General features: G+C 44.8%; 1 protein-coding gene across 1 annotated transcript in view; it reads left to right on the top strand.

Annotated features, from left to right (window-relative positions):
• Positions 1-4,236, top strand: part of TDRG1 (testis development related 1) — a 44,878-nt gene extending 40,642 nt beyond the window's left edge. The window contains 3 exon segments of the mRNA XM_025383758.1: positions 3,575-3,740; positions 3,790-3,921; positions 3,923-4,236. Of these exon segments, the coding sequence (XP_025239543.1) occupies positions 3,575-3,740; positions 3,790-3,921; positions 3,923-3,962 (338 nt within the window). The 3' untranslated portion in view covers positions 3,963-4,236.
• The last annotated feature ends 9,013 nt before the right edge of the window (positions 4,237-13,249 follow it).

Consider the following 13,249-nt stretch of genomic DNA (forward strand, 5'->3'; position numbering starts at 1 on the left):
AAATTATTTGTTAATCATATACCGGTGAGAAACTTCCTATGAAGTAAATACTTCCCCCAAATTCACGAGGCAGAGCCCTTATGAATGGGATTAGTACCCTTATAAAAGAGGCCTGAGAGAACTCCCTTGTTACTTCCACCACATAACCCAAATATATACTTTAATAAAGTATATAGGACACATTGCAAGATGGCCATGTATGAACCAGGAAGTAGGCCTTCATTAGACACTGAATCTGCTGGCAGCTTGATCTTTAACTTCCCAGTCTCCAAAATTGTGAGAAATAAATTTCTGTTGTTTCTAAGCCATCCAGTCTATGACACTTGGTTACGGCATCACAAACAGACAAAGCCAGGTCTAGGACTGTGAATATATAAATAACTCTTAAAATTCAACAACAAACCAAAATCAATAACAAACCAAAAAGATACAGAAATCAATTTTTTTCAATTGTCAAAGGACTAGAACAGATATTTCTCTTAAAAGACATACCAAGAAAATATAGCCAATAAATACATAAGAGGATATTCAGAATCTTTAGTAATTAGGGAAATTAAATCAAAACCATAATGAGATAACACTTCACACCTACTAGGATAGCTATAATTTAACAATCACAGCAAAAAGAAAACAAGTGTTGACAAGGATGTGGAGAGATCAGAACCCTTATATATTGCTGGTAGAAACACAAAATGGTTCAGCCACCGTGGGAAGCATTTTGGCAGTTCCTCAAAAACCTAAATATAGGATTACCACATGACCCAGCAATTCTACTCCTAGGTACATATCCAACAGAACTGGAAACATGTCCAAACAAAAGCAGGTGTACACAATGTCCATAGCAGATTTATTTCTAACAGTCAAAAAGTAGAAACAATCCAAATGTCCATCAACTGGATACACAATATATTGTATATCCATGCAGTGGAATATAAGCCTTACCAATAATGAAGTACTGGCACAGGCTATGATACGCATGAACCTTGAAAACATTATGCTAATTGAAAGAAGCCAAACACAAAAGGTTATCTATGGTATGACTCCATTTATATGAAATGTCCAGAACAGGCAAATCCATTGAAACAGAAAGCCAATTAGAGGATGAAGGGAGGGCAGAATGGGGAGTGGTTGCTTAATGAATGTGTTGGTCTGTTCTATCACTGCTATAAAGAAACACTTGAGACTGGGTGATTTATAAAGAAAAGAAGTTTCTGCTGCACTCCAGCCTGGGTGACAGAATGAGACCTTGTTTCAAAAACAAACCAACAAAAAAAAGGTTTAATTGGCTCACAGTTCCACAGGCTGTACAGGAAGCATACATAGCAGCTTCTGCTTCCGGGGGAGGCCTCAGGACACTTCCAGTCATGGTAGAAGGCAAAGGGAGAGAAAGCAGCACTTCATACGGCCAGAGCAGGAGAAAGAGAGGGAGGAGGGAGGTGCTACACACTTTTAAACAACCAGATATCAGGAAAATTCATTATTGCCATGACAGCATCAAAGAGGATGGTATTAATCCATGAGAAATCACCTCTATGATCCAATCACCTCCCACTAGGCCCCACCTCCAACATTGGAGAGAATTATTTGACATGAGATTTGGGTAGGACACAGATTTAAACCATATCAGTGTGTATGGAGCTTGAGTGTGATAAAAATATTCTGGAAGAGAGTTAGTGATAATGATTGCACAATTTTATGAATGAACTGAAAGCCACTAAATTGTACACTTAATACTGTTAATTCTATGCTACATTAATTTTATATCAATTTTTTAAAAAGGGATATGGGAGGCTCAGATATAATGGTACATTTGAACTTTTCATGACAAGGTCTTTCAAAACACTTGCCCAATAAATATAAATATATGGGCATCCTCCAGTTGGCCTTTAAGGCATTCTCTTCTCATTGGCCGAGAGCGTTCTCATCTGCTCAGCAACTTTCTCCCCTTGGCCGGACCCTTGATGCTGAGGCTTTGAAGCAGAGCCTGGGTTTTCCAGGCAGTGCAGATAAGCCGGTTTTAGCAAACCCTCCAGTTAGGACTCTGGGTCCCCAGGAGCCGACTGAGTCTGTTCAAGCATTTCTCTCTAGTGCCAGGCCTTTGGTTGGTGGGAAAAGGTCAGAGGATGGCACTGGGGCCTCTATTTGCAGTCTTACTCCTAACTCTTGGGAGGCCTAAAAACAAGTGCCTTCTGGGTGGTACTTTCCAATGGGGTAAAATAAAAAGACTCCAGGGTCACAGGCACCCAGGGTTCAATAACCTGGTAAACAGAGAGCAGGAGACAGTACCAGCATAGCCCAAACTCTGTCGGGCCTGTCCCCCTCAGAAGCCAGGACATGGCCAACCTAAATTCTGGAAGGCCTGGTCTCCCATAGTCCCAACAGGCAGTGCTCATCATCAACGACTTTCCACCAAGCCCGCCCTCTGCATACTGCATGGACTCCAGGAGTTCCCTGCCCCTACCCCTGCCCAGGAAGGCTGGTCTGGGACCAATCAGAGGCTGTGGAACTTTCTGGAAAGCCCAAGGCTCCTCCCTGGGTGGGGCACAGCCTCTGATTGGAGGAGGCCTGCCGGGAAGGTGGGGTAATGGGCGTGGCTAATGGTATAACTGCCCGAGCAGACGACAGTTGGCAGTTATTTCACGGCCTTTATCTGTTCCTGCACGATGCCTGTAGCCTGACTTCCTCCTTGACAGGCTGATTTAGGGGTGCTCCCCAAGAAGATCAGAACTGCTGAAAGAATGAAGAAGAACCTCCTTGGCCCAGGATGTGGATAGAGAACAGAGCGCACTTTCACTTACCTGGCAAGGTGGTTTTGGAAGTTTCCACGGAAGCCTTCCCCGGGCCGCTGCTGCCCGTCCTCACCTAGGTGTGGAGCTTCCCAACCGGCTGGGGAGGGAATGTCCTGCGGGAGCCGCCGAAGACCCTCGTGAGCCTCTTCCCTGGCTTGGCTGCAGCTGCAGTCTGGTACTTGCCCATTCTGCTCTTCTTCACCTCCGTATTTTCTCTCTCATGGAAGAAGAATTCCATTCTCCCATCCCAGGAAGGAGAGTGCCCTGCGTGCCATGAAAGAGCCCAGGACCCGCAGGACAAGTGCGTCACTGACAGACCTGCCTTCGCCAGCGCCAGCCCATCTATGAAACCTCCAGCATTTGTGCCCCAGACTGGCCCCTCCCAGGCCTGACTCTTTCTGTGTGGGTATTTTCCTCCTGGGCTCGCTGCCGCCTCGCTCCCATTTCTCCCTTCCCTCCCTATGGTGACTGGTGAAGGGTTGGGGCGGGTGGAACCCAGATCTGGGGTCAGAAGGTCCCCTTGGCAAGTCCCAAGTTTTCCATCTAAGCCGTGTGCTCATGGGAAAGACACCTTACCCTTTGTGGGCATGTCCGCTCAACTGGAAAGTGACACAATCAATGCCCTAATCCAGAATTCTTGTGAGAATGGGAGTAATTATGTAAATATCTTTTGAAAACAGATGTGCTGCCAATTACATTTTGTGATTTTAACTTTGTCTTGTTTCTCTGCTGTGTTTTGTCTTCGTATGTATCAAGTTTCTTCTGATTTTTTTTTTCTTTTATAGGAACGGTCACTGCCCAGGATCAAGCTACAATGAAGAGGAGGGAGGCAGTCTGCACGCACCGCCATTTTCTAGGACCTGGAAAGCGCCTCCCGCTCCCCCCGCCCTTAGGAAGATCCATCCCTGTGGAACCTTACCCAGGCTTACCAGCCTTTGCTGAGCTTGATCTATTTGGACTAGTATCAGTCAGTAGGACTTGAGACGTTGGTTCTCTACACTTGCACCCTCCTTGTCCCCATCAAAATATCCAGTACTCTACCTCCAGGGAGTAGACTTGACCCTCAAATAGCAAGTTCAGCCTTCCCAGGTCTAGGTTCCCTGGGGGTTTAAGATTCGTGTGGTTCCTTAGTATAGGGCTAGCTGTGAGATGGAATCCCACTATGAGCTTTAGAATCAGTCAAGAAGAACTGGGCCCCTTCCCTTCATCCCTCCTCTTTTCCCTTTTTGTCCCAGAGCTCAGCTCTGACTCAAAGTTTTTCCATTTACCATCAACATGGAAACTTGGCTCCCCACATGGGTATATTATCCCCCTTTTGTACATGGTCTTGTTGATCAAAACTCCCTTTCTGTGAAAGAGGCCTGTGGGGCTCAAGAAGCCTGGTCAACCAGCCAGGCTAGTCCCACATACCTCAGAACCAGTTTAATAAAGGCTCTATGTCATTCTTTTTTGTTTGGGCTGAATGGTGTGCTGATTCAGAAGACTTTGATATTTTATTCTTTCCCCCAAACCAGCTCAATTGGTGTTTGTGCTAGAGGGAGATGGACAATGGGGAGGGCTGTTATAAGGGATGTCCTTGGCCCTCCCACCTCCCCCTTTGAAGGATGCCCTCATTGTCTTAGGCAGGGACCTGATACCGGTTGGTTTAGTGGATACCTGGCAGTTTACTCTGAGCATTTACCTTGTATTAGGGCAAGAACTAAAGGAACAAATACATCCACCTGAATGTCAGGTCAAATGGGAGGATGTGGATGGGAGTAAATAGTGATTAGTATTGAGGTCCTGGAATTTTACTGGTTACTATTTTTATAACTTTGGTCTTCCAGTCCTTGAATGAAGGTAAATGGAGACTTATTAGGGAACAAATTACTAGTGGCAGGGTGGTGGTGTCCTGGTATCCTGCTTAGAATGTGAAGAGAGTGCCCCATCATTGGCATATGCTGTGCGTCTGGCAGGTGGTAGCCAACTGTCCTGGACTGCACAACTGGTAGTGAAATTCATAGCAGAACGCAACGTTCATTTACTGGGGCCTCATAGTTGGCCAGTGTCCCTGTGGCCTTTCCCCTTTTTCCTTCCACTCTGTGTCATGGAGACCCGACTTGATTTGGCAAGAGAACAACGTACACCTATGATTTCCCGAATATTTCCCAGCAAGGACCCTGGTTGGCTGTGTTTCTACTTCAGTAGTGACCACAGCAGATACTGGCAGTTTTCTGTTATGGCTGTGGGGTCTTTTAAGGAGCAGGAACGGTGGAATATGTACAAACCTGGAGCCACAATCAAGTACTGAGCTCCTTGAAGCACAAGGCATGAGAATATCATGTTTTCTCTTCCTTAGAGGATTTATGAATTAAAACTAAGGAATAATTTGTAATCAGAATAACACCACCTGGCAGGGATATTGATGAGCTGAGGAAGGCTTATTTGGAGATTTCTGGTATTTTCCAGCTCTGAGACTCCAGACCTAATATCCGTGTAATGGCCATTAATTAATGTCTTGTAATTTTAACAGTTTTATCGGTGATCCATTACATTAATCATCATGAGTTGGTGACTTCTCAAATCCTACAGGTTATTTGTTATTTGTATAACTGTATAGGGCTATTTAATTTACAAACACAATACTCTTTTGAGGTAGATACCAGAACCATTTTACATTTGAGGATATTGAAACCAGGAAAAATACTCAGCTCTTGAAGGAATGGACATGGGGTGCCCTTGCCTTCCTTGGGGAGAGAGCCACCTATTCTGTGCAGTTGTAGTTAGGGCCTGCCACCTTACTCCTCCTCTCTCCATCCAACCGCTACATTTTAGAAAAGGCAGCAGTAATCTGGGAATTATTTAGTGCTTAGTTTGAGATGACAAATTTTAAGGACCTTAAGAGCAACCTTTTATTTCTTACCATATGAGGCACTAGGACAGGCACAGAGAATATTATTTGCCCAGTGCATATCTTCATGGCTTCTACTTTTAAATCTTAGGCTCACTTTTTTAACCTCATTGCTCACATGTTACGATTCCTTCCAGAAAATTCACTGAAATTCTAATGCCCCTTGCTGTTCCTTAGGTAACTTAGGAGTAACTCTAGTTATTAAGCAGTTATCCAGCTCTTCCCCTAACTAGTTGTATGACTTTCAGCAGGCTGCTTAATTTCTGCATGTCTCAGTTTTCTCAGCTGTAAAATGAATGATCCAACCCCTATGTCAGAAGGATGGGTGAGGCTCATGAGGAATAACACACATGAGAAACATGGGATGCTTACCCCAGTGTTTGGTAAATAACATGAGTTTCCTTTTCCCTGTTTGAATAGTCCTTTCTATTCCGCTGAGAGCTTTTCTGTTCATGCTGCATCACAACCAAAAGGGGAAAGAATCCTGAGTCCTGTGCTCATTATTTCTCCCTTCTCTAGCTGGTTCAAGGCCAATCTAGATACCATGGTGTTTTCTGAAAGAGTCCCACCCTTCTGTACAACACCCTTCCTCCCAAGGAGACTTGATATGACTGGTTAACAATACGATTAACACTCTGGAACAATCTAGAAGGGCTGGGGCTCATTACCCTCAGCCATTCTCCACCCATTTAGTCTCCAAGCCATTCCCTGGAAGAGACAAGTGGATCTAATGAGTGGGACTGTGCCATGAGACCTCCAGTATTCATGGAGAAGCCAGTCCTTTCTTCCTTCACCAGGCCTCAAGATTTCCCAGTGTGCCTCTATTCTTACATGAGGGATGGAAGTCTTTGCCTTCATACAGGAAGGAACTGGAGCCTCAAAGCAGACAGGACAAATACAAATCTTGAAAATGACCATGACTCCTAGTTGGTCCCTACTTGCCTCCTGGTTTCACTAGGTAGAGGGTCACTCCAGGTAGAGCCCTACCCAGCATGCTGCTCCTTCCCCCACCTTTAGATGTGGACAGTGGGTAGGCGGGCCCATAGCCTGGACCTGGACAGCTGTGTCCCTGCAACCAGACTCTTCTGATTCTGCCACGCCCCACTCTTTCCTACTTATCCTTTCCTAGATCCCTCTTACTCCATCTTTCCTGCTCAGGTCACAATGGACAATAATCTCTGATGCCTGTCCCAGCTAGATTGGCACTGGAGAGCTGAGAGAGCCTCCTGTCCATGGAGAATTCTGGCAGAGCTCCTCTCTTCAGCCTCCTCTCAACTCTCCATGGTCTGGTGCCCTTTGTCTGCCTCTCCCAGGCCTGACTCTCCTCCCACTTGCATGGACATTGTCTTTCCTAGCTCTGGGCTGCCTTCTCAGCCTCATGTTTTGCCCTCTTTCCTGCTGTGTCAGCCAGCCATCACTGTAATGCCTGAGTGCGGGGATGTGGTGTGAAGGGAACTTCAGTTCTGGGGTCAGAAGATTTAAAGTTTGAGACCTACTTCTGTCCCACAAGCTCTATAAAAACTAAGCCAAATAAATGACTTTGATACTCAGTTTGGAAACATTTGTAACATGAAGAAATCAGACTTTTGATAAAGAATGGAAGAAACGATCATCCATGCTAAAGAAATGTTTGGAATGTTGAGATGCTGTAGAATCTTTTTGACTGTGCTGCTGACTTTGTATACCTCTACATATAAATGTCTCCAGTTTTGTTTCTTTTCTACCATTCTGCAGACAAAGCTGAATGCAGGCAGCTGTTCACCGCTGGAGTCAGGCACTCTTAATCTGAGCCCCTTCGTCTTTGGTTTGGGGTAGAAAGCACAGGTGGCACCCTTTCTCTAGTTTTCTCATGTCTGGCAAAAACTCTCATTTTCTGTAACCTAAGAAAGGATGGAAGACCTTGAGCCTCAAGAAAAAAGCCCCAAGACAATTCCATGCCTCTGCTTCCCTCGCAAATCAAAGCTGAGCTAGCCCAGAGCAGTTTGCATGATTCCTTAGAAGAAGGAGCCTCACCAGGACTCTTAAAAGCATGGAGACCAATGAAGGATTGGGCTTCTGCACTTTTTCACTGTTGAGGTCCTCCCTGCCTGCTTCCAGACCTCTGGAGTGACCCACAGTCTTCTCTCTTTACCTTAAACACAGAAGCCAACCTCTTCATGTATGTGAGTCACCCCATCTGCAATTATATGTCCTGGCACACCCCAGCTCTCCCCAAACAAACTGTGAAGCATCAGCCCTACCCAAGGAACATGTCCAGCCATGCACACTTCAACCAACCCTCTCTGACCTTAGGATGAAACCATTTCTCTAACTTTTTTTTTTTTTTTTTCACTCACATTAGGATCAGTGCGTTGATTCAGAAGACCAAATTGGGAACGAATTTTAATCTCCCTACCTCAAGCAAATGGATGGCCTTTGGACTAGAGGGGGCCCAGGTATTAAAGGGAGGCAGAAAGGGCTGGTCAATGGGCTACCATCCCCCCACCCCTTGGGAAGAGCTCACCTCCCTTCTCAAGTGGAGAGCCTCTGGCCCACTCTCAGCCCTCTGATCAGAGTCAGGCTCTCACTGAGTGATTTTCCTGGCACCTGGCAGTCTTCCCATCCTAGAAGGGAACAGTGGGAGGTTTTTGGTGGCAGCATTTGTGTCATTCCAGAGTACTGAATGTTAGATTTTGGCTGTTGGGCCAATCCTGGAACAAAGATGAAGGGTGAGAAGGATTAGGGAACCAATCAGTGAGGGGCAGGATGGCTATCCTCAGCCCAGAAGTGAAGTCTAGAATTTTCCAGGTGCTTCCACCTATTATGGGGACTGTTGTGTACGTCAGAACATTCAGGGGATCAGGGGCTACAGAGGTTACCATGTACTCTCTGCCCCTTCCCTGCCTCCTTTCTTTGCTCTAAATCATGGAGACCAGTACTGATTTGGCAAGGGAATATCGAACCTCTTGAGATTTTCCCAGCTGGGACCCCGGCTCTGTACCTGTTTTTTTAACACTATTTTGACCATAGCAGTCTTTGGGAGTTGCTTGATGTCTGGGCTCTGGATTTCCCATGAAGTCAAGAATGATGGATTCACAAGGGCCCACCAGGAATATGGAGCCATGGTCCCATTAGAGTATAGAGAGCTACTCCCTACCTTGGGTAAATCCTGAAATTCATCATGCATAATTTTGCTTGTAATAAGATTAATAAGAGCTTGAATAGATATTGAACAGGGGATCCTAATACCCATTGAGGGAGGCTGGAGTAGACGACCTCTGATAGCTTTTGCCAGCTTTGAGAGTCTATGAGCTTAACATATGTAATATTATCATGAATATGCTATAATTTATATTAATTTAAATGATGCATATCATTAATACTAATGACTATTATGCTGCCTTTTCCAATCCAATATGTGATCTGTATAACTACATAGTACTACAGAAGCATACTTACTGAAGTCGATACTTACCATTGATATCTTACCAAAAAGGAAACTGTGGCCAAGAAACAGGCTCTCAACCCAGATGCCCCAAACTAAACAGCCCCTTTCCCTCAAGAGCAACTGCACCTGCCTTGGGTTACTCAGGACCCTCTAGTTCTCTGCAACTACCCTTCTTCCAGGCCTGCTTTGTTCCCTCCACCACGCCCCCTCTCAAGCTCCTAGGACAGCCAGAGATGCTTCCTTCAACCCCTGCTTGTCCAGGCACAGGTCCCGAGTCCTTAATGTGCCCCTGTTAGATCCAAAGCCAGTCACTTTTCCATACCAGGTCTTAATTTCCTCTTCTGTAAAGTGACTCAAGATTTTGGAACTTAAAATCTGGTGCATTCTTCCAAGCACAGGGGCCATCTTATGTTGCATGGCCTTTGGCCAATCTATCTGTTCATCTTTTCTTGGATAGTAGTTTTGCCAGATTTATAAGTTATCTTGAAATTAGTGAAAACAGACCAATCTTTGATAACCAGAGATCTAAAGCATCAGTTTATGTCCCTGTCCTTCAGGGTAATGTGTAAGGCCCTCAAAGGCATGCATAGTGTCTTTTACTTTGACTTTTATCTCTCTTGATACCATGCACAGTGCTAGGCACACAACAGGTCAGCAAGAGCATGCTGAATGAGCACAAACGGATTTTGCCATCCGACAGAGGGCACAGATGTAGGGCCCTGAGGTTTTACTTCACAGCAAAGTGGAAACAATGTCAGATAGGTCAGCTAACAGAGGTCTCCATGGTTTGGAAAACAGGATATCTTGGATGTAGCCTAGGAGATTCAAGGGAAAGAAAACTCATCCTTGCAAAGTATATGAATGTTAGTGCTGCTGTGGGGTGTGCTAGGGAGCACCGCTGAACACATGTTACAGAGGAGGTGCAGGAGAAGAGGGGGTGTGCTCATCACCAACTAACCAGATGGATAGCCTGGACGGATGGGCTGGGGCTGTGGGAGGTTGGTCAGTGGGCTGACTGACTGTGGGCCAGATGGGTTTGGGGATCCCATGGAGATGGGTGAAATTCCAGTTCCACTGTCTCAGCAGTAGGAAACCGAGCGTGTGACTGTTGACGTCTTGGAAAGGACTAGATCATGAGATCTTCCTTGCTCCAATCCCAGACAGATTCCAGCATGAGATGGTAGAGGAGAATTCTGGCTCCAATCGCCAGGAGCACATTCAGCTGTTGGCTAAAGGGACCAGAAGATCAATTATCCCAACAATAGCAGGAAAATAACCAAGGAAGAGCCTGTAATCTGGGCCTACTTCCTCAGAATAGGTGAGCAAAAGAAAGATGCCACACGTTATACAAAATGAGAACATGGGGAAAGATCATTGAACCTGTCAGAAGTTCCTAAATGGCTATGATAGGGGTCGCAGGATAGCCTTAAAGGTAAAAGCTAGCTCCTCTCTTTGGTCTGGGGAAAACATGCCTGTTTCCCTCCAATAGAAGCTTTGGGGAAGGGAAACCATGAGCCTTGTAAACACTGACTGACTGTGAGGTACAGAACCTTAACTGAGATGATGGAAGCTACAACCTTTGGTTTAAGGGCTGAAAGCACAAATAGATATTTTTAAACTGTGAAAGTGACAGTGTTCCTTTTAGATATTGGGGGAGTAACCCAATCAGGATGGGCCTGATTCTATTATGCAAAGGTGGAAACCTCAGGTATTTACCTGTGAGAAGCCTTCTTGTCACAACAAATGTTTCTTGCTGCCAACTGCGTCACATGGAAAGGCTGGTTTTGATACTCTAGGTGGAATCTTTAAAACTGTGCATTCAGATTTTGAGTGCTGCCTGCCAATAGTCTCTTCTTTTGAATAAGTATGTCCATTTTTCTGGCACCAGTTTGCAGAAATCCCAATGGTTGCAAGAACAGAGGAAGCCCCACCCAGCTTGCTGAAGCCCTGAGACCTTCACTGCAGGCACATTGAGAACAGAAGACACAGAAGTACTCAGGCTGTACTTACGAAAAATCAAGACTCACAGACTTTTAAAGAAAAGTTACTTTGCCTTTGAGAAGGGGGAAACCTGAGACAGTGACTGTTGCCTAACCTGGCTGACAATTATATCCCTTAACAAAAAAGTGTTCCTAAGGTCTTTGGGAATTTCAACACTGTAACGATGAAAAAATAAAAAATTCTCTTGAGGGAAACCTGAGGGATATGTCATTATCAAGAACGTGGGGAAAGGGCTCGAACTGTTTTTCCAGAAAGCCTAATAATCAACTAGGCAAATACTGTATCAGCTATCTCACTTCTGCAAAAGATTGAAGAGCTGGAGGCTTCTGTATATCAGGAAAGAGGATCTGGGTAGGTATCATCCCTGATAGGGACAGAGTATTAAAATAGAAAGAGGCAAGAAGATGGGTTTTGCCTCTGGAGCAAGCTGATGTCAGGTTTTTTATCTTAGGGGGAAGAAGTTATAGGCTCCTGGGGCAGAGGAGCCCAGACAAGACTGGAGATGGAAGGTTCATTCAACAAGTGACCTCCTAGAGGTCACCAAGAGGGGAGAAGGGGTGGCCACAGGGTGGGGTGGGGAGTGCAGTCTGAATCCTGAGGAATTTTCCTGGCTGGGGGAGGGAACGTGTTTTAAGGCAAGGAGGGCCAGAAAGGCCGGTGTATGGTCAGAAGGAACCGATTCACCAAGGTGCTCTTGCCTGGAGTTAACATTCTGAGGATTCTAGCAGATCTTAGGCTAATCAAGGGTTTCCCGATTAGGCTACAAACGTGAATCATTCAGTCAATATAAAATACAATCTATTAACAGGTTGATGGGAAGAAGAAAGGATAGGGGAGGCAGTGTAATGTCATGGGAAGAACTAAGGCTTTGCAGCCAGACTTAACTGTGTGACCCTGGGCAAGTTACTTAACCCCTCTGAGCTTCCGTCCCTTCATTTATAATATGGGCATAATACTATCTACCTAAAAAGGCTTTAGTGATGATTCAGTGAGAAACATATGTGAAGCAACAAGCACAGTATCTGGAAGCTGTAGGTACTCAACAAGTGATAGTTTCCTTCCTCTTCTAAGCTGTGCTTTCAAGTCAATTGTATGTCTAGAGTCACACTGTCCAGTACAGTGGCCAGTAATAGCCACATATGGCTCTCAGGTACTTTAAAGAGGGCTAGTCTGAATTCATATGTGCCATACATGTAAAATACTTTAAAGAGGGCTCATCTGAATTGATATATGCCATACATGTAAAATACAAACCAGATTTCTAAAACTTTGTACCAAAAAATACTATAAAATAACTTACTAATAATTTGAGTGATTACATGTTACAATAATATTTTGGATATATTGAGTTAAAATATAAGATTAAAATTAATTCCACCTGTTTCTTTAGGTTTGATTCAACATGGCTACTAGAAAATTTAAAATTACAGTGTGGCTCACATTTTATTCTATTGGACATTACTGATCTAGATACTAGAAAAGACAAGGTTGGGAAGCTGTGTTCCAGAAGCACGTTTGCTTCTATATCTTGGGTTTGGGTTTGGGTTTTGGTTTGTTCTCCCACGGTTTCCCAGTAAAAGACCCTTTTGAAAAAAATACTATCCAGGGCTCAACCAAAATGGGTAGAAGATACCCACATGCCCCTAGTTGTCAGGCGCTGTGGTGACCACAGTCCAGGAAAAAGTAGGTAGGGCTGGCATATCAGAGAATGGAGATGTCAGGTAGGACAGTCGGGACAGCTGGGGATGGACTGTTCTTTTCTTAGCCTGAAGCTTCACTTCAGATTTCTCTACCTTTCTTTACCCTGGGAGGATGATCCCATTCTCTATTATTTCAGAAGATTCCCCCACCGTATACACGAACTTGGCAAGAAGCAGGCTCCCACCAGGCAGTAACAAACACAGGTGCAAGAGAAAATGCCACTTCAAAGCCATCTTTAGAAAACCCCAGAGTTTCCAGAGAAATGAACAGCAGACATTCACAGACATAAGAATGTTTTTTTTCTCCCGCCCAAGGAGTGTGGTTAGTGGTTGTTTTTAAAACTGTACATTTTACTGTACATTTTTTTTAGCAAAGGAGAAGATTGGCATTTATATTCTGACCACAGGGATGCTGCTTTCCAAAACTCCAAGTCAGAAACAT

Source organism: Theropithecus gelada, chromosome 4 (assembly GCF_003255815.1).
Source record: "Theropithecus gelada isolate Dixy chromosome 4, Tgel_1.0, whole genome shotgun sequence".
NCBI classification, from domain to species: Eukaryota; Metazoa; Chordata; class Mammalia; order Primates; family Cercopithecidae; genus Theropithecus; species Theropithecus gelada.